Here is a 27,515-nt window from a genome sequence, read left to right on the forward strand (position 1 = left end):
GCTGCCACCCCCCTGAAGCCAGCACCTACACAGACAGCTTCTCAGCATCCCTGCTCCACACAGCCAGCTCCCCACCCTAAGTTGGCATCTCCCCTACAGGCACCATGTGGGGAGCCCCACCGACGAGTCAGTGCTGCCCCTGCCAGGTGGCACCACTAACACCCTGAGCTCCTCTGTTGCTGTATTTTCTTTATGGGCAGGGGCGAGATCTGCCAGCTCAGCAACACTCTACCTCCGAGGCTGGAGTAGCACTACTAGCCAGGGGACACAATGTTATTGAGTGGTTTCAGAGTAGCAGCCGTGGTAGTCTGCATCTGATGAAGTGAGCTGTAGCTCACGAAAGCTTATGCTCAAATAAATGTGTTAGTCTCTAAGGTGCCACAAGTCCTCCTGTTCTTTTTGCAGTGTTACTGAATGTGGTGGGAGTGAGGTGAGAGGGCTTTGCCCCTCTCTGTCTCTCCCCACTCCCCCCCTTGTGGTGGCCCTGGCTCTACCGCCTGCCCTGGGCTATGGAGGCTCTTCTTTGCAGTCAGGAACTGAGTGGGGGTGCATCTGAGCCTCCTTATACGCCCTTTTTGACAGCATGGTGCTCTGTGCAGGCCTGCAGACTCCACTTTGCCCATGGGCGTGTGTCTGTCCTCTGGCCGAGCATCCCTAGGCGCAAACCGTCTGGAGGAACTCCAGTTAGCGGAAGGTGAGTCGGAACCTTTCCTTGCTGCCACACGGCGAAGAGCCCGAAACAGAGAAGGGCAAAGAAAGCCAAAGAGCGGGGGTGTGGGGGGAAGAGTCCAACCCCTGGCTAAGAAGCAGGGCGGCTGGGCGTGCAGGGGTGAAGAAGGTGGGAAGGGAGGAGCTGTCCTGACACGGGGCTGGAGTCACGCCCCGGAGAATGCCAGGGGGGCTGTCTGCACCCACACAGCCCGGCCAACGGGGGTGCTCACTAAGCACGGAACTGCCCCTTGGCTCCGCTTTACCTGGCCCCGGTGGGTCCGGCCTTGCTCCAGCTCTGGCTGCAGCCAAGGCCCGGCCTCGCCTTCGGGTCTCTCCCCTGCCCCCCGCCCCGCAGGCAGGCAGCACAGACACGGCGCCACCGCAGCAGCTCGGCCCCCGCCGCGAGACACCCGCCCAGCGCCCCCGCATCTACCCGGTCTCGGCGCGGCCCCGCGGGGGAGAGGGCGCCGCGCGCGCACTGGGGACCATCGCGGGGGCGCGCGCCTCTCGGGGCGGGCACCGGCGTGGGCGGAGAAGCCTCGTGGGGAGCGCGCGCGCGCCCCGGCGAAGCCCTTGCAGGGTCTGTCGCCGCTGCCGCGGGTGGAACTTTGTCTGGGGGCGTCGCCAGCGGGCTCTGCCCTGCACCGGCCTGGGACAAGTGCTGAGCCGGTCCGCTGCCCCCGGGGCGGGGAGTGGAAAAATGCAGCGAGTGACCCGCGTTAACCAGTAACAGAGTCAGGGGCTATAAGTGCTTAGTCCTCGCCGAGGCTGCAGCCAGCGCCGGAGCAAAGAAATCCCCCCTCCTCCCTCCCTAGGTCTTGTGCCTTCCTCCGAAGCAGGTACCGCGGGGGCTGGAAAGGGGCCACCGGCCCAGGGCTCCTTCGGGCAGGGGGTTTGAGCGCCCCAGGCAGCGTGCTTGGCCAAGGCAGAGTGACTGCGTTCGTGGGCGTGTTCCCCCGTCCCCCCCCCCTCCACGGGACTTCTTCATTTTAACGGGCTGTTGTGTCGCGGGGCTAGGGTTAAAATGCGAGCCGTGTGTGGAAGTTGATCTTACGAGTGCATTAGCTGGGCGTGTAGTAAATGAAAAGGTGGACGGGGAAGCCCGCCGTGTGCAGCCGGAATGCTGTGGCTACGGTTTGCAGTGCTTTGCCTAGCAGTGAGTTGGAAAGGTATTAAATGTTGCATTCAGAGTTAGGACATACAATGTTGCCTCTCTGAAACATGTTTGAAATTGAGTATTTTCCTTGGTTAGCTTCTCTCTTGTCTGACTTGCCTTGGCAACTTTTGAGACCTTGTGACATGAAGACTTAACTTATGCAAATGTAGTGCCGCGAAAGATATTTTCGAAAGATAATTTTGAAAGATAAACATATGTCTAGACATTTACATAGCTATGTGGATAAAATGAGCCAGCTGGTCTCACGATCTTTGGCATTGGCTTAAGTGCCAGTAATACAGTGTTCGCTCTTGATTATCATGCACGTTGTAGGGAGAGTGGTCACTTTGGATAAGCTATTATCAGCAGGAGAGTGAGTTTGTGTGTGGTGTGTTTTGGAGGGCGGGGGGCGGAGGGTGAGAGAACCTGGATTTGTGCTGGAAATGGCCCACCTTGGTTTTCATACACATTGTAAGGGGAGTGGTCACTTTAGATAAGCTATTACCAGCAGGAGAGTGGGGTGGGAGGAGGTATTGTTTCATGGTCTCTGTGTATATAATGTCTTCTGTATTTTCCACAGTATGCATCCGATGAAGTGAGCTGTAGTTCACGAAAGCTTATGCTCAAATAAATTGGTTAGTCTCTAAAGTGCCACAAGTACTCGTTTTCTTTTTGCGAATACAGACTAACACGGCTGCTACTCTGAAACCTGTCAGTGTTCGCTCTGGAATCTTGTTGTTTCTAATTCATGAAAGATATAACCCACTTTCATATGAAGCAGAACGACTCCATGGCTACTTTAAACAAGTCAGCTGCTGATGCTTATTTATGTAGGCACCACGTATAGTACCTAAGACATTTACATAAGGGTGTTTTTTACCACGAGGGGGAGAAGAGTTGCAGTGAACTGTATAAAGAAAAGGAGTACTTGTGGAACCTCAGAGACTAACAAATTTATTTGAGCATGAGCTTTCGTGAGCTACAGCTCACTTCATCGGATGCATTCAGCTGTAGCTCACGAAAGCTTATGCTCAAATAAATTTGTTAGTGTCTAAGGTGCCACAAGTACTCCTTTTCTTTTTGCGAATACAGACTAACACGGCTGCTACTCTGAAACTTGTGAATTGTATGCAATTAGACGAACAAAGGAAAAAATCATGCCCATAAATAAATTCTGAAGTTACTGTATTGCACAGATGTTCTGTATAGATGTAGAAATCTGATCCTGCAAACACTTGCATGTGTGCTTATTACTAGTTATATTTGTAGTACCAGTAATCCTGCAAACACATACATCAAGTGTGTCGGTGACCAGTGGGATTCAGAGGACTAAAGTTCATATTGAACATCATAAACTCCTTGGGACCTGACTAGGCTATCAGTTGAAAGCTTAAAAAAGAAAAGAAAACCCCATGGGGGAAAAAGTAAAATTAAAGCGTGTTATATAGGTAACTCAGACTTAAAGGCCTAAATTGCCCGAAATGGAAACTTTGCAATTGTGTAGGAAGAACATAATAATGGAGTCCTCAATCAGTTATGTAGGCCTTTATCATGCTTCTGAATCTGGCTTAGGTACTCATTGACAGTCTGTACTTCTATGTTCACCCCTTTTACGAGACTAAGTTAAATTTTGTTCAAAGCATACCATGTAAGGTATCATTTGAAAACTCATGATTTGCTGATCATTGTTGTCCTGGTGAAAATGTGTGTGGCAACATTGTATGTAAAGATATAAGATTCCACTATAGGATATTATCAAAGACATGTTCTGGAGAGCAGTCACACAAATGAGTTCCCCATAGACAAAAGACTAGCCAACACCTCAGCCAAGTGTCCATCACCTGATTAAGTGGCCTCTCTTCGGTGTAGCAAAAATCTACATTTTGACAAAGAAGCAGTTTAAGGTTCCTGGACACACAGGTTTCTGTCTCCGGAACAGGGTGGATACAAATCAATGATTTTTTTTTTTTTTTTTTTTTTTTTTTAGAAAAAATCAAAACAATCGGATTTTTTTTATTTAAATCTGATTTTTTTGATAAAATGCTTTTTGAGGAAAAAAACTATCTAAAGATGGTTTTAATTAAGATACATTATAGCTCAAAGATATCTCATTGTGGAATAGGGATTATAAATTCTAATTCTATAGTATGAGACAATATATTCATGTAATGTTTAAGAAAAGTTTTGTAAATGAGTTCCAATAGTTCATGGATTAGGGACCCAATTTTATGCGGTTCCAGGGGCTTCTGTATAGATTATTTAGGTTAATCTTTCTTTCTACCCAATGGGACTCAGTGCTCAGTTGAGAAGATACCATCAGAGATGCTTAGTTTTGCGGTTCTCAAACTGTGGATTTGTGTCTCCAGAGGTAACATGCTTGTTAACAGCAAAAATGTTTTTAAATATATAGAGGTGAGAAATAGCAGACTTCAGCTCTGTTGTCCCTCTGCAAATTTGTGTACACAGAGTCAATCCCTTACCTCTCTCTAAAAGTGCAAAGTTTCAAAAAGTTCAATGAATAAAAGCTTGTAGGGGGTGGAATAGATCTGGACAAGGAGAAGAAGTCTGGAGAGATAAATGTGAGAAGTGAGGGACATATGCTTGTTTTGTTAAAATATTATATGTTTGCTTTTGAAGATAAAAATCCAGAATACTTAACATTGTTTTAGTTATACAATTTATGTGTCTGTCTGGTGATGTTCTCCTCCTAATACAGCCTGGCAAGAAAATCCTCCAAATATTAATGATTAACCTGTTGAATTGGAGATAGTTCACCTCCCAATGACTTCAGAAATATTTGCTTCAGTTACCTTTGGTAAATGAAATAACCAAACAATCATTCTCTGATATAGCTGTCAAACTAATCTCAAAAGTTTTCAAAATAAATCACTGTTCAAAAATGTATAGTGTGTACCTTCTAAAAATGAAACCTACATCTATCTCTGAGTTGTGAAGAATATGTATTAAGGTTATAACAACCAACAAGAATGCACTTTTATGTAGAAAACCATGATTAAATTGAGTCTTCCTGACTAGTGATTTAAATCAATTTGATTTAACTCAAATCCACCCTGCTCCGGAACATCAGCTGGATTCTTGTGCAAGAGAAAGGGCTATAAGAGGAGAGGGCAAACACCCCCAAATCATTTCTCTCCTTTGCTTTCTACCTATATCATCATCAACCCCTGAGGAAGAAAAGAAGCAACATTGGACTGGTGGAGATATCCTGACTAAAAGAGATTCAGCCAGTAAGACTGCTGGAACATGTCGGGAGAGAGACGTTTCCTTTGCATTCATCTAGATCCCCAAACTGGGGACATGGAGGAACATTTGGGGTGGAGTGGTGGGCCTGGGCCAGCCCCCACAGGGCGAAGGGAGGAAATGCCACCTAGCCCTGCTCTGCCCTCCAGCTCTGCTCAGGTCCCGCTCCCGGCCCTGCTCTCAGCTGAGGCTCTGCTCCTTGCCCCAGCCTCGACCCCCTGTCCACCTCCCCTCCCCCAGAGCCACAGCCCTGCTCCCAGCTCGGGGAGGGGCAAGTGACCCTGAAAAGTTTGGGGATCACGGATCTAGCTTGTTAAGTTAGTTATGTTTTTACCTTTTATTTCCTTGTAACTAATTCTGATTTAATGTGCCTCATTAACTACAGACTACAAGTAATGTGTTGTTTTATCTAAATCATAGGTGCCGACTCTGTGGGTGCTCTGGGGTGGAGCACCCACAGGGAAAAATTGGTGGGTGCCTTGCACCCACCGACAGCTCCCCACCCTGCCCCAGCTCACCTCCATCTCCGCTCCACCTCCTCCCCTGAGCGCGCCGCTGGGTCCTGCTTCTCCCCCGTCCCTCCCAGGGCTTGCGCCACTTAACAGCTGTTTCATGCGGCAAGCCTGGGAGGGAGGGGAGAGTGGGGGGAACACCACGTGCTTGGGGGAGGAGGCGGGACCAGGGTGAGGATTTGGGGAGGGATACAATAGAGGCAGGGAGGGGCAGAGTTGGGGCAGGGCCGGGGGGGCGGTGCGAGCATCCACCGGAACCAACAAAAGTTTGTGCTTGTGATCTAAATGAGTGTGTTTGGATTGAAGTGTTTGGGAAACTCCATTTGGGATAAGAAGATTTGTGCATATCATAAATGACAGACTTTATATGAGCTTGTATTGTCCAGGAGGGGGCTGGGCAGTACAAGATGCATATTTCTGGGGGGAAGTCTGGGACTGGGAGTTTGCTGGTGTTGCCATGAAGTGTAATTCAGGAGTGGCTGGCTATTGCACTGATACCCTACTGCTGGGAGTGATTTACATCCTGGAGGCTGTGTGAGAGAAGGCCAGACAGGAGTGGTCGCTCTCACAGCAAAGCAGTGTAAATTAAAAAGCACCCCAGGTTGGGGAATTGAGGGGACACAGCTACCCATCTGTTCAGATTGTACCCTTGGTAGAGTCACACTTTTACCAGTTAATTTACTTTTTCCGCAACTGTCCTATTTTCCTGAGGGTAACCCTCTTCCATGAGACTTCAGTACCTAAAATCAGGGTTAAGTTGATATTTTTTTTCTGCCTCCTGATTTTCAGATAGTGATCAGGAGTCACTGTCTGCTTCATTTGCTTTCTATGAGGGAAGAATAGCAGCAACTTGATGATCTCCAAAATCGCTGCTTTTTTAAAATAGGTAGATAAGGCTCTCTTTAGAGAGCAGCCTGCATTACCATGCTCAAAGCATGAGGGAAAAAAATAAACATTAATATTGTTTTACATTCAATTTCATTTCAGCTTTAAATTGGATTTAAAGCTGATTTTCTTTCACATATTAATGTTTTGCTTTGCTGACTTTGAATTCTTTTTCTCTCAGGAAATGTCATCCATTAAGGTTGAGTGTGTTGTCAATGAGAATTGCAAAATTGGAGAATCTCCGGTCTGGGAAGAAAAGGAAAGCTCACTTATATATGTGGATATAAGTGGTAAAAAGATTTGCCGATGGAATTCATTCACCAAGCAAGTGCAAAGTGTTTCTGTGGGTAAGAAGCTGCTTTTAAAAGATGCCATGGATTGCCAAAATGTAAATGTTTTTAGTGTAAATGGTTTTTCTTTGGATTGATAAAATATGCCTTTCCAAAAAGCTTAGACTCATGTGCATAAAGAAATTAAAAGTGCATAAATACCGAACAATTCCATGTTGTTTAGTGTTGGGGGAAGAAAGAACATTCACTACAATTCATGCCCATCACACTCTTTTGGAGAAAAGGAGTGGGCTTTGCAGTGTCTCTTCAAGACCAGTAAACTCATGATTGACTGGACCCAATCCTAAGGATTATTTTTTTTTTCTGTTTTGTTTCATTTAACGTTTAGATTTTTGCTATTTGGTTACATATAGTTATTCCTGTCTTTTGAATTTTGTAGTACCAGTTGTAATCCATTTTCCTTGGCCATCTATTTAGAATAGGAATGGTATGTATCCACATAGGTTCTGATCCTGCATCATTAAATTGCAAGATTTAATAAACTTTACATTCATTCCAAAAAGCCATTAGCATTCATTATTGTGAAAACAAGGTAATATACTTGTGAACATCATGCATAAAATATAGACCATGTAACCTGTCTAGTATAAAAGAAAACATACTTGAATGGATAATTTAAAATTGTAAGTAATAGGATTTCTTTTTTGTACAATTTTTTATTAATAATGAATCTGTATTGTAAGAAACTGATTCCAGTTCATAAAAGTCTGGTTAACTTAGTCTGTCCATCAGCAGTAAATTGAGATACCTGTAAATTTAGGAGTTACTTAATTTAAACTTTGAAGGTAGTAGTGTCTTCCTTCAGACTTCTGGTTTGAGGACTGGACAAAAGGCAGTAAATGGCATCTTACAGGTTATAGAGTTTTCCTTTGCTGACACTTCTAATTCTTTTATACTAGTATAGAGTTCCTTGGTACTGTATACGCTTGTTGGCTATGTTGGATGTTTAGAATGTGTGCATCTATGCCTCTGTTTCCACATCTCTGCCAGCCCAGTCGTATGTCTGAGTCCCATGCATTTCATTTATACTGTGAAGTAATTAAATTTGTGGAAAATGTTATTACATTTCTTACATCCTATAAAAAAAACTTTTGGTAATTTAGTTTCCAAATCAGTTCTTGTCTGATATTTATCCCAAGTTTTACTGGCTATACCTGTTAAAGTTATTCTTCCTTACTTTGTTTCTAGATAGTAGGCTTTTATAGAAACAAGATATTTCTACTCAACTTTTCTTTTCTGTTTTTGTCAATTCCCTGTTAATCACCTGTAATTGTACCTAATGGGTCAGTTGAGTGTAAAGTAACCAGGGATCATTTGCTAATTCTCTGCTCTACTTAAATCCCTGGAAAGCTCTGCCACCTACCGATTTTATTTATTTTTTTTACAATATGACTAAACTCTATTGATATTTTCTGTGTTCTAATGGTACTGTATTTAACAGAGAGAATGAAGCTTAGATTTCTATGTTGAGCAGTTATCTTAGTTATTTTATATTTAGTTTTTGCATCTTGGGCAACAACTTAATGGTGAATTGTGCAAGAGTTGTTTTAATAGATTTTAATTTCAGTCTTGCTGATATAAAGGTCGTGTCTGTAATGTCCCCGATCCCGTTGAACTCAGTGGGACTACTCACATGTTTAAAGTTAAGCGCGCACACGTCTTTTTTGCCCACAATATCTCCCATCTGATTCCCCCCCCCCCCCCTTTTCTGTCACATCTAAGCCTTCACTCTGTTCTCCTAACCCAAGACTGGAAAACAGGGTTCACTTACACTTCTTCCATTCTTCCACTGTGTCTAGTGGGAAATTGAGCTATACAGTCCCTTCAGAGACTATCAGCAGTGCGTTTAAAATAACCAAATACATAAGTAACTTTCACTGTTTCTGTATAATATTAACACAGATGCAGGATGATCTAGACCAGTGGTTCCCAAACTAGGGGCGCTGCTTGTTCAGGGAAAGCCCCTGGCGAGCCGGGCCGGTTTGTTTACCTGCCGCGTCCACAGGTTCGGCCGATCGTGGCTCCCACTGGCCACAGTTCACCATTCTCAGCCAATGGGGGCTGCGGGAAGTGGCGCAGGCCAAAGGATGTGCTGGCCGTCCTTCCCGCAGCCCCCATTGGCTTGGAGCGGCGAACCACGGCCAGTGGGAGCCGCAGTCGGCCGAACCTGTGGACGCGGCAGGTAAACAAACCGGCCTGGCCTGCCAGGGGCTTTCCCTGAACAAGCAGCGCCCCTAGTTTGGGAACCACTGGTCTAGATGTTCAATGATATTTTATTTAGTAAATGGATATACATTTAAAAAAAAATTATTTAATTTAAAAAAAAGTAGTAACAGCTTCCTTACTCTGTCCATAGCAAGCATCTGAAATCAAGGGGAAACATACAGAATATTTTCCTGTCTTCTCCGGTAGCATGATTCAGATACAAGTCAAAACACAGTTTGGTCCCATCAACGCTGCAACACTACAATGTTGTAATTGGGTCATTTGTAAAGATTGAATAGGGTATTTGGGTTATTAAGATTTTTAAGTTATTTTTCTTTCTTTTCATGTTGGTTCAACATTAACAGTAATTTGAGTACAGGAATCAGTTGCCAGGGCCTCGGTTTTGCTTGTTGTACACCATTAAACAAAACTCTCTAACATTTAGTAATCATGCATACGAAGTAAAGAAAAGAAGTCACAACATTTAAAACCCAAGTCTTCATTTTAACATATCCTTTTATAGAATCTCTTAACTGATGGGAGGGGAAAGTTTATTTGACAGTTCCCAGCCAATGGGAACTGTGGAGCCAGTGCTCGGGGTGGGAGAGAGGCAGTGTGCAGAGCCTTCTAGCCGCGCCTCCACCTGGGAACAGCAGGGACAGGTCGCTGTTTGCAGGGAGCCACCCGAGGTGAGTGCTCCCCAGATCCAGCAATCCGAGACCCCTCTCATGCCCCAGCCCCCATCCCCACACCCTCTCCTCCACCCAGACTCCCTCCCTCTTAGTTAACCGGAATTTTTCACTTACCGGAACCCCCATTCCCCGAACATGCCAGATTAAAAAAAGGCTTTTACTGTAGCTTTCACCTCTCACATTCTGTTAAAATCCAGTGCTATTTTTCAGTAGACAGAATAAATGTACACAAGAGGAGGAGAGAGAATAGCAAAGGATAGAAAAATGCAGTTTCAGTCTCTAACACTGGCAGATTAGGTCTGGTCTAACTGGCTTAATTAAGTCTCTTAGGGCTGAAAAATCCATGCCCCCTGACCAGCGTACTTAAGCTGGCGCAGTGTATGCAGCTCTAGATTGACGGAAGACAAACCCCTAGTTTCTGGAAGACCATAGACAAAGCATATGGTACATTAAAGGTGCAGTAGATTATATATATTTTCAGAGGCAAAGACTACAATCTCTTCAATTTTGTGACTTACAGTATAGAAGGGCTTCTCTACACTTAAAATGCTACGGTGGCACAGCTGCAGTGCTTCAGTGTAGACACTACCTACTCCAGCAGGAGGGTTTGTTATGTTGGCGTAAGTAAAGCTGTGTCTACACTGCCACTTTCAATGCTAAAACTTTTGCTAAACGCTAAAACACCCCCCTGAGTGACAAGTTTTAGCTCTGAAAAGCACCAGTATAAACCGCACTTTATTGCCGGGAGCTGTGCTCCCGGCGATAAAGCTACCACCACTCGTTAGGGGTGTGGTTTGTTTTTTTTTTTTAATCTCCAGGGGAGCTTTCCCACTGCGATAAAGTGTGACTATACTGCTCACGTCACAGCGCTGCCGTGGCCATGCTGTAATGTGGGTAGTGTATACATAGCCTAATCCTCCTCCCCAGGAGGCGGCAGCCTGGTCAATGGAAGAATTCTTCCATTGACGTAGCATTGTCTTCATGGGGACTTAGGTTAGCTTAACTACAATGCTCAGAAGGGGTAGATTTTTCACACCCCTGAGCAATGTTGTTATGCTGACCTAACTTTTCTAGTGTAGACTAGGCCAAAAGGTAAAAGGAAGTAAAACGCATATTCAGTTTGCAGCATCTGAAAGACCTGCACAACATCTTGCCTTTGTCTGAGAAATCTGATGGAAAAATCTTTCCACTAGAAGATCTGCTACCATTGATATCTTCCCCAGCCCTTTTTATTGTGGGTATTTGTAAGCAGTTTAAGGCAGGGACTCTTGGTTTGTGTGTGTTGAACTGCAATGCCTAGTAGAGTCCTGATACTGATTAGGTGCTGCTGCAATATGTATTACTCTGGGTTTTTCTGTTCTATAGCAACTACTTTTCATACATCTAGTCTTTTTTCCACTTCAAGTATTTTTACAGGAACTCTATGGTTATCACCTCAGGGTTCCCAATAAAGAGTGAAACAGCCCTAAGATCTTTAAGCCTGACCTATTTTTAAAAACATCTTAGTTACAGTTAGTGGATTTTAGCCATAAGCTCCATGTTGTCCTGGGAGATCATGTCAGTTGAATAGCCTAGTGAGGTGAGATTCCCTTTTGCTGTCCTAATTTTTCTAAAGTTTTTTGAGGGTTTTTTTGTTCTGTGGGCCCATTTTGGTTTCTGTCTGTGTTCCATGTTTCTCTTTATGTAAGTAGCTCATTCTTTTCCCCAGCTTCCTAGGGTAAGCTTGTCACACAGTTTCTCTGGTCATCTTTAATCTGTGTTTGTAGCCATTTCAATCCACATGAACGCAAATTGCTGTTTTATAATAATGAAGTGTTCTCTCGTGTAAAATTAAACTGGGGCAGTGAGTTTAGGCTTAGGTACATCTTAAACTGTCATCGTGTCATGAGTAAGGCTACGTTTTAGTCACAGGTATTTTTAGTAAGTCATGGACAGGTCACAGGCAGTAAACAAAAATTCACAGCTGTGACCTGTCCATGATTTATACTATATACCCCTGACTTGGGTGCTCTGGGGCAGGGAATGGCCCGGGGGCGCCACGGGTGCTCTGGGGTCGGGGGTTAATATGGGCAAAAAAATCATGTTCAGTTTAGTTAAAAACAGTAATGGCATTTGGATGTTCTCACACACAATTAGCTTCCACTTTATTACAGAAATAGTTTTTAAAATGCGCATCTGAATTGCCTTGCCTTGTCTTCTCTATTTTTATGTACTGTATTATGTTTACCTATCCAAACATGCCTATCAGTTTAGTAGCAACTAGCTGTAGTATGTAAATGGAAACTCAGTAAGTATCTTACCTTGCACATTTATTTTTTTAATTTATTATTGTGGTAAACTCGGTTTCACACTACTGTAAATGGTGGATTGAGTTCAGTCAAAGCAATTTAAATCATGATTTTAACCCTCATTTAAAATCAACAACTGCGAAATCTTATTTAAATAATTGATTTTAATCTTGTTTTGAATTTGTACTTTTTGGCTATGTTCCTGAAGAAAGGATGATTCTCTGTGGTTGATATAATTTGGTACTTTTTGCTAACCAGTAGGATAGACTATATATGCACACATTTTATTTAAGCATTTACATAGCTTAACATGCATTTATTCACATTCTTAATTTTTTAGCTTTTTTTATTGTTAGAAAATGATGAATGGCGCATTTATTTGCTTAGTTTTTTTAACTCATGATTTCTGTCAAGCTGCATTTGTATAGAAATTGGAATTCAGTTAAGTGCACAAAAGCAGCATTTTAAGTTTTATTTAACTAAGAATTTATCTTACGTGTACTTGATACTTACATAATAAGTTTATCAAAACTAGTTTTGCATTTAAAACTAGCTCAGTATATTAAAGAAAGGAAGTATTATCTGTAGTTATTGAGTTCAAGTGTCAGTTTCTGTTCACCATGTTCTTCCAAGATTTTAGAATTAGTAGATCTCCTCCTCCCTTGCATACCTGATTTTTATTCATAGATTGGAAGAGGAAAACAAGCATTCTTGCTTTTTCAAGAAAATTTCAACTCCCAGTCGGTCTTTCAACTTTGACTGAGCTAGTCATTGAGCTGAATTAGTTGAATAAATTTGAAATTTAAGAAAATATTCTCTCTGCACCTGCAGGAGAGGCTACTGCTCTCAAAAGCTGGTTTAGCCCTTCAGTGAACTCTGGTTCCAGGTGCTCAGTCAGCCACTTGCCTTTTAAATCTTTAGCAGAGAACATGTAGTTCTTGAATATTATCTTTTTAAAATTAATTTAAGTGATTTTTAGTAGATTATAGTTTAGACCTTAACATAGTTTGTTTGCAATTATAACATAATTTTAAACAGGTTTCTTTTTAAAAGAAAAATCTTTTTAATTGAAATAAAAAGATAAGTTTAACCATCAGGATGCATATAAATTATTTTTTTTAATTTATAGTATATCTGATCAACTCTTCGTTCTCCATATAAGCTTTTTGTTCTGTGTTTGTACAGTGCGTAGCACAATGGGGTCCTGTTCAGGACTGGGGCTTCTAGGTTCTACTGCAATATAAATAAACAATAATAACAATACTATTAGCAGTATTGCAGTAGCGCCCAAAGGCCCTGCTAGTTTATCGTTACTGTAGGTTCTTAGCACCACACAATCTTTAATGCATTTATCGTCACAACACCCTAGTGAGATAAGTACTATTATCCCCATTGTACAGCACCGTACAGAACTGAGGCACAAAGAGGAGATGACTTGCTCAGAGTCACACAGGAAGTCTGCCAGGGCAGGGAGTTGAACCCAGGTCACTCAAGACCAAGGCTAGTGCCCTAACCATTGGATTATCCTTCCTTGCTAGGTACTTACCTATCCACACACAGGACAATATGATGCCTTCCCCAAGAAGCTTGCAGTCTATACATTAATTCAATATATAATTTGATTACTTTTGTGTGTGCAGTATTAGTTCGTAGTTCTCACTAATGGAATTCCATAAGTGTGCATAAGCATGTACATACAATACAAGCTTCTTGTGTGTCGTGGTGAATGATAGATATACCATGTCACCCAGGAAGGCACAGGTTAATTAAAGTGAGATTAATTATCAATTATTTTGTGCTTTTGTATTTGGCCAAATACATCACGATAGAAGAATAGCATCTGGATATGAATGAAATATTTGTCAACCTTGGTTATGAATGTGATGAGCAATCATAGGTTGGTTACAGGTGGCTGACTGCTTTTTATCTACAGTTATAGTATTTTACGTCTCCCCTCACACCCATTTTCTTATGTTGTCTCTAGATGCTCCTGTTAGCAGCGTGGCCCTTCGGAAATCTGGGGATTATGTCGTTACCCTGGGAACCAGGTTTGCTGCTTTAAAATGGAAAGACCAGTCAGTAACCACCATTGTTCACGTTGACAAGGATAAACCAAACAACAGATTCAATGATGGGAAAGTGGACCCTGCAGGGAGGTTTTTTGCAGGTATGTTGGACATATGTACTGAGGAGCACTGGAACTTTTTCCTCAGATTTTAGGGACAATTTATAAAGAACCCTGGCAGATGTAGGAAGTGTCTGTCTTTCAAGTCGAGGTTGTCATCTTACTTTCAAACCACAGAAAATCTTAATTCTAAAATACCATATTAATTTAATCCACTTTTAAAAATGTATTACCCCAGAGCTCTGCTCTATTCTGTTTAAAAAAAAAAAATTTCTTTCATCGTATAAAAATTATTTTCTTGTCTTCAGTGTTGGCATTCATGACTTGTTTTGAATGCACTTGGAAAATACCAATGCAAATATGTTTACAGTGGAAAACTTGCCATGCCAAATTATTGTTTGTTTTTTTTCCCATACACTGAATATAAATATATTTTCAAAAACAATTTAAGCATACAGCAAATTGTTTTCAAAACAGGGAGAGTGTGTCTGATATACATTTCAATTTTCTCTTACCAAACCCTCCCCCCCCCCCCCCAAAAAAAAAAATTATCTCTATTTGTGGCATAACTTGTCATTTAAGATTTTAAGACTTTTTGTAGCCCTGATTCTAAAATTGGTGCAATTTTTTCCTATGTTTAGGGGAGGAGGGGCATTAAATTGTGACAACCATCTTACTGTTTGAAAACACTGGATAATTAACAATGCTAGCATGATTGCCTTCAACTCCTTTGCAGCCACAATTTTTAAAAAATCTTTAATTTTATTCATCATGCTCTGTTAAATGCACACAATCAAATTTGCCTTCTCCCTTTTGGTTTTAACTAAATCTCTTTGAATGTTTAAAGGAGAAAACCTAGTCAAAGTTTGAGGGAAGTTTATGTCAAAGAGGCAGTCATTGCCACTGTAAAAGGAGTGCGTTTGGTTTCTGTGAAGCTGTGCTTTCTAATGAATGACCCTCTCATTTTTGTAGGTACCATGGCTGAGGAGATTCGACCTGCTGTGCTAGAGAGACACCAAGGTGCTCTGTATACACTCTTCCCTGATCATTCTGTAGTGAAGCATTTTGATCAGGTGGACATCTCTAATGGCTTGGATTGGTCACTGGATCACAAGACTTTCTTTTACATTGATAGCCTGTCCTTCTCTGTGGATGCCTTTGATTATGACCTGCAAACAGGAAAAATTTGTATGAATTCTTTTCTTATGCTAAAATATTTTTAAGTTACTTTCTGTGCAGTTTTTTTCTTTCAACTATTAAGCAAAAAATCAATTGTGACCCAGGCCCTACTTACACCTGTGGTCCTAGAGCATTATTTTTGGAGTTAGTTTAAATGTGGTTTGGCTTCATCCATTCTGGACATCAAAACCCGGTTTAAAACAAGTTAGCAGAAACTGGGTTAAAAAAACAGCTTATCTAAGTAGGTTCCTGGCTCAGAGTAATTAGATGGGTTGGTTCATATTAGGACATTATTAAATTTATATATTTAATAATTGACCTGAAATAATTTGTTAAAATTCATTTTATCCATTGCAATCTATGCTGAGCCTGTAAATTGTACATTCATTGATTATACACTCACAATTCACTTCTAATGTTCCTGTGTTATCAAGTGTCAAGCATTTTTGCCTCATTTTCCCCTAGTGGCTATGCTGCCTGTTATGAAACAGTACGTGAATTAGCAGAGAAGTTTGTAGTGCATCTTTTCAGCATATAAAATGTGCTACACTTTTTTATAGTGTGGTTTCAGAGTAACAGCATAGTGTGTGCATTCATATATTGTTTTAAAATGGAAATCCCTAACTGAAGAAGATCCCAGAGAGCCAACCAACTGCTGAAAAGCAGTAACTCAAACATCATCTTCCCTCATTTATGGGGGGAAAAAAACAAAACAAAAGAACAGCACCATAACCTCAAGGTCTTTTCACAGGCATGGGCAAATGGAAAAGCTCCTCCAACTTGGATTCTAAAAATTTGATTTAAAGTAACATGAACCATAATAATTTGGTTTAAAGGAACACCATCAGTTTGAAATCTGGTCAGTTTTAAAATTGAGCTTAAACTAGTTTTAGGTACAATGTCTGCCCCAAGTCCCACTACCATATTTGTGGTTTACAATCACATTTTTCTATATTAAAAAGCCCCACGCAGCAGAGGAAACCTAGGAACAAAGTGACTCTGACAGTCAATTGTCAAAACGCAGAATAAACAAACTAGAACAGTTGGATTTTCTTTTGTTAATATCTTGTAATAATATTGGGTGGTAAAATGTTCATATAAAGTGCAATTTTTTTTAAATTGACATTGTCTCTTTGAGTTCATAGTTTTCCTAACTTTCTGTTGATTTATATATTTGAATGTCAGCTTTGTGTTGGAACAATTAGTGGTGTGTTCTGGGAATCTCTTTATTGAGATGGCTCCAGTTCTATGTGTGACTGAAAAAATCCAATTATGAAATGGCCCAGACAGCTTATAAAATGCTGTATAGGTAGAAAAGAGTCAAATTTGGAATACACAAATTATTAAGTCCTATAATATATTCAATAGTTCCCTGATTTATAGTTAGGGGAAAAATATGGTTGACATATCAGAAGAGTACCAAAAATAATTGTTGTGTGTTTGAGAGTCAAACTGACTTGCAGGCTGTCAAGCTGAATAATAACCGTCTGCAGAAACAAACTGGTCTTTCTCTCTCTCTCTCTCTCATCTGCAAGACTGCAGGGAGCTGGATTCAGTGCAGCATTAGAAAATCATCCTTCTTAGCTATTTCTAGGAGTATGACTTAGGAAAATGTTAACTCACAATAACTTAATATCTCACTTAGTGTATGATGCCTGTTGATTTTCTTTTGCAGCCAATCGCAGGAGTGTGTACAAGCTAGAAAAGGAAGAAAGCATCCCTGATGGAATGTGTATTGATACAGAAGGCAAACTCTGGGTAGCCTGTTATGATGGAGGGAGAGTGATCCGTCTAGACCCTGAGACAGGTAATTCTTCTCAGAGGATGAACTGAAATTTTGCATTAAATAAGCTAAGGGGTAGTTGGATAATGGGCTTTTCTGGAAGTGTGTCTGTACTCATCATCTACTGTGGATGAACAGCTCTTATGTTAAATGCTCATTCCAACGCTAATTTTGTAAACATATCTACTCTTCTTTGATAGTGGCTACAAAAAATGATGTGGAATGATTTCATTTAAAGTTCTTCCTCTTAAAAGTTAGTCTTGTCATGGATACGTAACCTTTGTCATCAGCATGCTAACTTCTGTTAAACATATAAAACATATAAAAATGTGTATCCACTGAAGAGTTCTGATAGCAGCCAAAATGACCAGGTTTGAGATGGGTTTTTACATATTCATTAAGTAATAGAAGCTGCAGAAGTATTTTTGCAACTTGGCCATTAGATGGTAGTGTAGCTGAACTGTTTCTATAATTCCCCACGTTTGTTGGCCTTTGGTTGATTATAATATTTGTTTGAATTAGTAGTCTGACATTTTTCAGTCTGAGACAGGGTTTACTATACAGTAACTCCTCGCTTAACGTTGTAGTTACATTCCTGAAAAATGCTACTTTAAGCAAAATGACGTTAAGCAAATTTAATTTCCCCATAAGAATTAATGTAAATGGGTTGGGGGGGGGCGTTTAGGTTCCAGGGCAAGTTTTTTCACCAGACAAAAGACTGTCTGTCTATCTGTGTGTACACCCCCCCACACACACAGTACATTTTAAGCAAACAATTTAATACTTTACACAGCAATGATAATTGTGAAGCTTGGTTGAGGTGGTGAAGTCAGAGAGTGGGATATTTCCCAGGGAATGACTTACTGCTAAATGATGAACTGGCATTCGGCTGAGCCCTCAAGGGTTAACACATTGTTAATGTAGCTTCACACTCTACAAGGCAGCACGAATGCAGGGAGGGGAGACAGCATGGCAGAGACAGACAGACAGACACACACTCTGTGTGTGTGTGAGAGAGAGAGAGAGAGAGAGAGGTGCATTGCCCCTCTAAGTACACTGCCTTTTTATGTAGATCAGCACGTTGAGACAGCAGCTGCTGCCAGCAAGCTCCCTCTGCCCTGAGCCCTGTCGTGTCCACCCCATTCCCCCCACTATAGAGATGGGGTAAAGGAGCAGGGAGCAGGAGCGGAAGGGAAAGGGGGACACCCGACATTAGCTGCCACCTGCACAGCAAGTAAGAGGCTTGGGGAGCAGCTCCAAGGCAGAGGGTAGGAGCAGCACAGGGCAGTGGGGGGAGGGACAGCTGAACTGCCGGCTATTGGTAGCCTGCTGGGTGGCTGCTGCACAGGGAACTTAGGGGAACGGGAAGCTGATAGGGGGGCTGCCAGTCCACCTTGGTTCCAAGCCCCCACCAGCTAGCTGCAATGGGCTGCTCTTCCTGCAAGCAGTGGACAAAGCAGGCGGCTGCCAAACAATGTTATAAGGGAGCATTGCGCAACTTTAAACAAGCATGTTCCCTAATTGATCAGTAATGAAACAACGTTAACCGGGACAACTTTAAGTAAAGAGTTCCTGTATTGGTAAATGGTCTGGAAGAAGGGGTAAGCAGTGAAGTGGCAAAAATGGCTGATGACACAAATTTATTTAGTTAGTACCCCCTTTGACACATGCACAAAGGTTACCTATGTTCTACTCACTTTTATTGTTTAAATTATTTACACCATAAATATAGAATCATGGAATGGAGGTTATAAAGTTCTTTAGTGTCCCACAGCATTTTAACTTTCCAGCAAGAACCATTCATGTGTGTGCACTCAGGTGTTTGCCTCCCTCATTTTGAGTCTTTGTCACATGTAACTTCCCACATTTGGGACTTGGCAGGTTGAGAGGTATGATTAGGTTTAGTTAAACCCAGAAAAGACTGTACGGAACTACAAAGAGACCTGACAAAGCTAAGTGAATGGGCAGCATGATGGCCTATGAAATTTATTTTGACAAAGACAAGGTAATACGTATTTTAAAGGAAGATTTTAATTGCACAATTTGTCTATACATATTGCGTGATTGTAAATTAACTTACTAGTCAGGAAGAAGACCTGAGCATTATTGTGGACAGCTCCATGAAAACCTCTCTGTCTAATACACAGTAGCTGTCAAAAATGCAAACAGAATGTGGATAAATAGGATAGAAAATAATACTGAAAATGTTAATAAAAATCATGGGTACACACGTGAAATACTGTGTTCTGTTCTATTCAAACTATGTTAAAAATAGCAGAAATAAAAACCATTCAGGGATGGGTGATGAAGACAATTTAAAGTAATGAAGAGATTGAAAAGATTAGGGTTGCTTACAGAAGGGATGAATAAGAGGGGTCATGGTAGAGGTGTACAAAAGAATGATTGGTATAGAAAAAGTAAGTTAGCTGCTCCTACTTACCCTTTCTTATAACACAAGTACTTTCCATTTTCATTGAAAATCCCTTGTAACCTATCGAAAGCTGCGAAATGCTACCTAAACACAACCTGTGGAACTCACTGGCGTGAGACAGAATTGAGTCCAAGAGCAGAATGGATTAAACATTTATATAGCTAGGATGCTTGTTTGTTAATAAGGAGAGTAAACCCTCATATGTAAGAGCATAAGGAAACCACTAACTGATGGGTTTTAGGAATAAACTTCCCCTTTGGGTAGGTTATTCCACAATGATCCATTATCGTGTTTTTTGTACCTTCTTCTGAAGTGTCTGGTGCTGTGCATTGTTGGAGGCAGGATATCAGACTAGACAAGATATTGTTCTGATCTAGAGTGACAATTCCTATGTTTTTCTTCTCTGGAGAAAGTTATAGGGCGTTTAGGTCAACGGAGAACTGGAGTCAAAATGTACTTGGCTGATGTGGGCTTGGACATTTGACACTTGACAGTATGTGTGTGTGTGGATGGGTTTTTGTTCTGAGGGTTTTTCACTCCATTGTAGAGTTTCGTTTTCTTGTTGTCTCTATTTGAATAGATGCTCCCCACTACTTGTCCTTCTCAGTGAAAGGAGTGTGGTGTTACTGTCTTATTTAGACTACACATTTGAAAGCCCAGGGATTTAACCTGATAGATTTAGTCTATACATATCACTTTAGTTTATTTTAGATTACTAATATTCTCACCTTGTCTGTTTGGACTAAGCAAAGATGTCTTCCGCTTCTGTAGTTAATGGCCAATTGAAGGCTTTTTATTGGCAAACTGGCTGATAAAACAGTCTATGGCTTATTTTATTTTTAGCCAGTGGCAGAAAAATTCGTCAAACAATTGGGCTAAGGTGAAGATGGGACATTTTTGGAAAGGGGATTTTCAGGTTTTACTCAGTGAAATTTGGATTTGGGAGCATTTGGGTGGAGGTGGATAGACAAGGAAACTTGTTTATTAGGCATCTTTTTTTAAGCAATCCTTGGAGATAACTGGATTAAATAGTGGTGAGATGGAATTATAGTATCTGCACGCGCAAACCAAAAGATATCTAGTTTGCATAGTTCAGACAAAATACGAACCTTTAGTTTGCACTTGCAGTTACAGCGCAGCATAGTAGAGTGTGCTGCACTTCACACCCCCATAGTTGAACTGTGGGGCTGTGTAGACATGCCCTCAGTTGTCAGTTTATTTTAGGTATTGTAAAAATGTAAGATGCTATTTATTATATAGATGCAGGGAGCCCAAGGTGCTTCTCAAACCATGTGGACTATTCAGGATATACATGGGAATCTTTTTTTGTCCATTACTGAAGCAGACTTATCTTTGTGGGATTAAATTTAAGGCAGTTTTTAAAATGTATCTAACTCTTGTGACAAGAAATTCGCAAAGTGTTTCAATGAGACATGGAAAAATATCACTCATCCTTTTTTGAAATCTCATTTAAGGACTTGATTATCAAACATGGACCAAGTAACTGTTGTTGTTTGTGTTGGTACTTCGTTTAGAAAAGGAAATAAGAGTAGCTTGTTGGGTGAGCCAACAAAAGTATTTTTGCAAACTAAAATAATTTTGTTTACTATCTGTTTGTTTAAAATACAAAGATGAAATCTTGGCCTGGCAAAGTCATGTCAAAACTCCCTTTGACTACAGTGGAGCTAGGAGTTTTCACTCCTAAAGTATTTTACCATAAAATGCTGTATTTTAAACTTTCAATATATTATTACATTGCTTCTACCTGCAAGGATTACCAACATTGGGGGGTGGCGGGCGGGGTGGAGAGAGAGAGAGGAAATGTATTTAAAGAAAACACAAGACCTCAGCAGAATTCAATAAATGTATGAAATATCTATATGATAAATAGGATAAAAATATGTAATGGGTATAAACCCTCATGATTCAGGGCCTTAGATAAGCACTTACTGCTTGAGATTAAAAAGAATTTCCCCTGTATATATTTTCGTTATGAAGTTTCTTGAAACTTCTTTTGAAGCATCTAGTACTGGCCACTGCCAGAAACCTTATACTTGGGCTAAGTGGACCACTGGCATGTCAGTATCCTGAGTCTCTGTAATAATTATATAGACATTTGAGTGCTTTACAAAGTTCAGATAATCATTATCATCCCTGTTTTATGTGGGCCTGATCCAAAGCCCATTGAAGCCTATTGTTCCATGTTTGAATTTAATAATAAAGTGAGATGTCAAAATAACAGGCTCAGATGGAATTATTTAAAGATTATCAATCCAAGAGTAATACCAGCACTATGCAGACTACAGAAGCAAAGTTTACTTTACCAGTCTTTGTGAATGGTGAAAAGCTGGCACCGCTGTAAGTGGTGGAATGCTGGCAGTTTTAATTTGCAATCTAACTCCCAGAATCTTTCCTTTTATAGGGTGTGAGATAAAGAAATTCCTTTTGGAGTGAAAAATTACTTTCCCACAATGTGTACAGTTTGATATTTTGGTTTACCTCATTACTTATAGAATGTCTTTTTATGGTATCTCCGTTTTGATTGATAACCCAAAGGGATTTTTGACCCAGTCGTTATTACTGACAGCTATGGCAACAGGCAGTTGCTAATGAGTTAAAACTTAAAACATCTTTCTGGGGGCCATTATTTCATTCATTACAGGAACATCTGCAATAACAAATACCTCTTGCCAATCTCAGAACTTAATTGGATAATAAGCACCCCTTATCAAGTACCCAGTCTTGTTTTTCTGTAGGGTCCCTTCATTAATTTTGAGGGATACCTTCCTAGTCATCTGGACACTCTCTCAAACTGAGAGATGCAGGGAATAATTAGGCACATCCCAACATTTAATTAGATACATTCCTGAGCGTTGCTCACATACTAAGTTCAGTTTAAGGATAGAATTTTTCACTTTCATAGATACAGGGGACTGCATTTATAGACACACAACGTAAAAAGGATTTTGGGTAACAGAATTATGAGAGTTTAACATAGAAAAATAACGAAAGGCTAATATTTATTAACACAATGGAAAAAGACACCTACTGACCTCAGTACGCTTTGGATCAGGCCCCATTTACAGAAACAGAGATTAAGTGACTTGCCAAAGGCTATACTGGGAGTAAATGACAGAATCAAGAATGGAACTCTGAATTCTTCCCAGCCTCACACTCAGCCTGCTAAATTACACAGGTCTCCCCCTTTTCCCTCCACCCCAAACCTGGCATTTCTGTGCAACATAGGGTTCTACGCTAGTTACTGGCAATCTTGTTAAATTCTTTGTAGAAAATAAACCAACAAAAAGCTTCTTTTTTTTTTTTTTTTCTCCCCTCCAGGAAAAAGAATCCAGACTGTGAAGCTGCCTGTTGACAAGACAACTTCCTGCTGCTTTGGTGGAAAGGATTATTCAGAAATGTATGTGACTTCTGCATGTCAAGGAATGGATGATGAATCGTTTTCACGGCAACCACAGGCTGGTGGTATTTTCAAGGTGATTAAATTATTTCCTTTCTTTTAAAAGACCAGAAAGAATTTTCTTATACATTTTGGTTTGAAGGCAGGTGGGGGGGTCAGTCTGAACGTACCATATCACTTAAAACTATTGTTCTTGGTTTTTTGACTTTCAGTTTTTTGGTCCCTACTGCTGTATTTAGAAAATTGCTAGTCTTTTCATGTTTACATGGTAGACTGGTTCTAAACTTGTAACAATACTGACATAGCTAATGTCTTGTACAATCATCATTTTCTGTACCAAAAAACCTCTACTTTTAAAAAAAAATTCCCAACTTTAGCAGGGCAAAAACTTGTAGAGAATTTTTGTTTTAACACAAAGTAAGAAACAATGTGTTATCTACCAAACTGTTATTTATAACTTAGTTTGCTAGGATTTTTTTTTGTTTTGTTTTTTAAATTGGTGACTGGCATAGGGCACGCATGCCCTGTAGCGCCCTCTGCTCACCAAGTGTGGTGTTGCACATGTCCCCCCGCCTCAACTGCCTCTCCCTATGTTTTCTGTTTCTCCCAGAGATTCATGTGACTCAGCTCTCCAGCTGGTCACTGAATTCAGCCCCCTTCAGAAGCCCAAACAAACTTCTTTTGCGCTCCTTGGGCTCATCTTCAGCCTATCCTCTGGGCTCAGTTCCCAGCCCCTCCTGGGCCATCTTTAAGTGTCTCTGCTCTGGGATAGAGCACTGACTCCCAGGCTGCTTTCCCTGGAGCCCCCCTCATACACTCAGCCCCTCTGGGCTACCTTTCAGTCTTCCCTGCTCTAGAATTGAGGGCTGAATCCCTTGTTTCCTCCAGACCCTGCTTCAGGGCCTTTCACAGGAGCCCATCTTGCTCCCTGTGGTTCCTTCCCCAGACTGAGTTTTCTGGGTCCCAGGTGTTTCAGCCTTGTCCCCTGACCCAATTAGTCCTTAGCTTGGCAGGCAGCTAATTGTTGCAGAGACAATTGAATTGATTGAACAGGGTTGGCTAGCCCCAGGCCTCCTGGCCCTTATAGGGGCAGGCCAGCCTGTTGCACAGACCTTGTGGATTTAAAACCCTGATCCTGCAATTGACTGCATGCAGGCACACCCCTGTAGCTGTACACAATCAATTGTAAGATAGGTGCATCCGATGAAGTGAGCTGTAGCTCACGAAAGCTTATGCTCAAATAAATTGGTTAGTCTCTAAGGTGCCACAAGTACTCCTTTTCTTTAATTGTAGGATTGAGACCCAAGTGTGTTTGAAAGAGGGTTGTCAGGAGAATGGGCCATGGCATAGAAATTACGGTTCTTTGGAAACAGCAGTGGGTTGAAATTAATATCTGGTGATGGGTTGTAATGTAGAAAATTGCAGGATGTCATGTCGGTCACAGTCTTCTAAAACAAATGACTCTGTGGAAAGATACATGAATCATCACAATTATCTTCTCTCTCTCCCTTATTTTTAAATAGATAACTGGACTAGGGGTGAAAGGAATCCCACCACATTCATTTGCAGGTTAAATATTCACTCTTCAGAACAAAGTACACGTCCAAAAGCAGGAGCAGCTTAAGCAAGAAACATATTAAAGAAGTACTTGAGCTGGAATTCTGCATCTCCTGCATTTGAAACCACAGTTCTGTGGGTAGACTTCTGGCAGAAACGGATAAATGAAGCAACTTTTGAAATGCATCAAATTTTTCAAAATTCTTTGTTTTCTTGGTCTCTTGTGTAACTTTAAATATCTCCTGTAATTTTCTATAACACTAAAATCACTCTCATCTTAATAAACTTTGGAATATAACTTGAACAGTGGTATTTTTTGCCTTGTTTGCTCTACTATCCCTTTTCTATTTGTAGCTTATAGTTAAGGCTAAGTTTTTGTCACAGATATTTTTAGTAAAAGTGAGGGACTGGTCGTTGGCAATAAACAAAAATTCATGGAAGCCTGTGACCTGTCCCTGACTTTCACAAAAAATATCCCTGACAAAATAGGAAGGCGGGTTCAGCACCCATTGCTGCTGGGGCTCCCAGATCCCCCATTGCTGTGGTCAGTGGGAGCTCCGGGGTCCCCCACCGCTGTGGGAACTATGGGGGTCCTCCTGCCCCCAGGCTGGGCGGCTGTGGGGTCCCTTCACTCCTGAGGTGGCTGGGCACTCATGGGGGTCACCCACCGCGGCTGGGAGCTGCAGGGTCCCCCAGCCACCTGCCACAGCTTGGCAGCTGCAGGATCTGCTGGCTGCCAACTACAGCTGGGCAGCTGCAGGGTTGCCCCCACCAGTGAAGGGGCTGGGAGCTCTAGCCCGGAGGCAGAAAATGTCACGGAGATCAGTGGAAGTCACGGATCCGTGACCTCTGTGACATAATCGTAGCCTTACTTATAGTGTATTGAGTCACTGATGAAAATTTTTTTATTGCCTTCATTTGCTTGCTACCTCTCTCAAACAAGCTTTCAAAGCTTCACATAAATTATCCACTGTGTACATTCACAGTAAAGAAAATATTTGTTACTGTAATATAACTTAGCGAGTGATGTTTAATTTTAAATAGCTTGTTTTATATAGTTGGTTTTCGTAGGTAACTTAGACTTCTATGGGTTAAATTAGTGCCTATGAAAGGTGTCTACTAACTGCATTAGCTAACATAGCCATCCCTGTAACTTCAGAATAGGAAGAGTAACTGCAGTGGGCAATGCAAACTAGCTTGCACTATCCAGGCAATATACTCTTTCACCTTGAAGAACCTGGTTTCATACATCTCCCATGTCCATCCATCTCATTAGAGTTCACCTGTAAAAAAAAAAAAAAAAATTGGGGGGTGAAGGGGTTGTGCTTTTCTTATCCACAGAGCAGTAAAGAGGAGATGAGCTGTCTTCCTCTCAAGTTCCTTGTTTATGTTCTGAGGCATTAATACAGGTCACCTGCACAAACACATGAGGTGTTGTTGGTTTTTTTTCCCATTCAACAATGAAATCTGTCTTATCCACTTCAGGTTTTTAAACCGTACCGATCATGGTTCTTCCTAAATGCGGCACGTACCGCTGACCAGAAAAAAAAAATCCGTGGAAAACTTCAGTTTTTCAATAAAAATTCAAATACTGGAAAACTTTGACTGAAAACTGTAAAATTTCAATTTGGAAATGCTGCCACAGCGACTCTTACACTTTTGTTTTTCTTCTTCTTCTCTGTATGCTGGACATCTTGGTCAGACTATATCTCCCATGAGGCACTATGGTCTCCCCTGTTGGAGTGTCTCTGGCCTACCTGCATCATGGGAGATGTAGTCTGACAAGGGAGCCTGGCCTATAGAGGAGAATGGGAACATGAGGCAACCAAACTAAAACTCCCATGAAGTTCCATGTAATATTTAGGTTTTTGGCTTTAGAGTTTTTGATGAAAAATCAAAATTTTCCCCAGAAAGCCAACACTTTTTTTTTTTTCATGAAAAATTTTAGTTGAAAACCCAATTTTTATCAAAAACAATGTTGACCCAAAAACTTCCGAAGGGGCATAAAAGTCCCCTAAAAATGCTTCATTTTCCAGGGCAGCTGGGTTACAGAAATTGGGACTATATCAGGATTACTGGGAGCTTCTCACAAATTTCTGAGACTAACAGAGATTTTATCCATAGAAGGCTTGGAGGAATTGGAGATACAGCAATGTCCATTCAACACAGTAAGAACCTAGATAGATAAGAGGTTAATCTAAAATATTTGGAGCACTATTTTTTTAAAGGTGAACTGCTGGCATAGTCTCCCATCAGGATTGGGTATTGAAATTTTCACATTTAGGGCAACAGCAGCATCTGTTTTGGAAGCAATCAGTTTTATTCCAGATAGGCTACAGATTTTAGTGGCAGTCGGGGAGGAAGGACAGTAATTATCACTTGCTTCAGATCCGGAAGGAAGGACAATAATTACTTGCTTCACTTTTCAGGAGCACAGTGAAATTTTGCAATGACCAAACAACTCGTAAGTGGCAGAATGAAATGTGCGTCTCTCTCTTTCCAGATAATTGCACACCAGCTGTGTATTTACAAGATGCCAGTTGCTATGGAATTGGGGCTACCAAACTACCAGAAAGGATTACATGCTTGAGTTTCTCAATCTCCTGACCAAGTACAAGAGCTGAGATTTTAACATCAAAATTGGATGTTATGAGAATACAGTAAAGCTGATAAGATTCAGTTTCTAATCTATTAAAATACTAGCAATCAAAACAACAATTGATGCCTGCAGTTGGAATTTGTAGTCAAAGATTTTTTTTGTTTGTTTGTTTAACTTATACCTTAACTCTAATTAACTGGTTTTGTGTGATGTATTTTTTTTTAATCTTATGCAGGATATAACATCTGAACGCAAACTAGCAGAAAACAGTGGCTCTTATTATGCATATCTCACAGTTCTAGGGCTAGCTGCACATCTGTCCCGCTTTTGTATCATCTGAAGGGATGTGCTGAGGCAGGGCTC

At 41.1% G+C, this 27,515-nt stretch overlaps 1 protein-coding gene across 2 annotated transcripts; it reads left to right on the forward strand.

The window, feature by feature from the left end:
* The first annotated feature begins 1,392 nt into the window (after window positions 1-1,392).
* On the forward strand, window positions 1,393-24,851 carry RGN (regucalcin). 2 transcript variants are annotated; one of them, XM_074965929.1, is made up of 7 exons: window positions 1,393-1,550; window positions 6,707-6,872; window positions 14,045-14,227; window positions 15,158-15,373; window positions 17,040-17,171; window positions 22,918-23,072; window positions 24,520-24,851. In XM_074965929.1, the coding sequence occupies exons 2-7, from the start codon at window positions 6,710-6,712 to the stop codon at window positions 24,568-24,570; spliced, it is 900 nt and encodes a 299-aa protein (XP_074822030.1). In that variant the 5' UTR covers window positions 1,393-1,550; window positions 6,707-6,709; the 3' UTR covers window positions 24,571-24,851. The 2 variants fall into 2 exon arrangements, with proteins under 2 accessions (XP_074822030.1, XP_074822038.1); XM_074965937.1 differs by lacking the exon at window positions 1,393-1,550 and adding an exon at window positions 1,760-1,880.
* The last annotated feature ends 2,664 nt before the right edge of the window (window positions 24,852-27,515 follow it).

The sequence above is a fragment of the Natator depressus genome, chromosome 1 (assembly GCF_965152275.1).
Source record: "Natator depressus isolate rNatDep1 chromosome 1, rNatDep2.hap1, whole genome shotgun sequence".
Lineage (NCBI taxonomy): Eukaryota > Metazoa > Chordata > Testudines > Cheloniidae > Natator > Natator depressus.

Excerpts from the sequence above, each read along its gene's own strand:
- RGN (XM_074965929.1), top strand. The coding sequence starts at position 6,710 with ATGTCATCCATTAAGGTTGAGTGTGTTGTCAATGAGAATTGCAAAATT. Across the intron at positions 6,873-14,044 it reads AGTGCAAAGTGTTTCTGTGG|ATGCTCCTGTTAGCAGCGTG; the intron begins GTAAGAAGCTGC and ends TGTTGTCTCTAG. Across the intron at positions 14,228-15,157 it reads TGCAGGGAGGTTTTTTGCAG|GTACCATGGCTGAGGAGATT; the intron begins GTATGTTGGACA and ends TCATTTTTGTAG.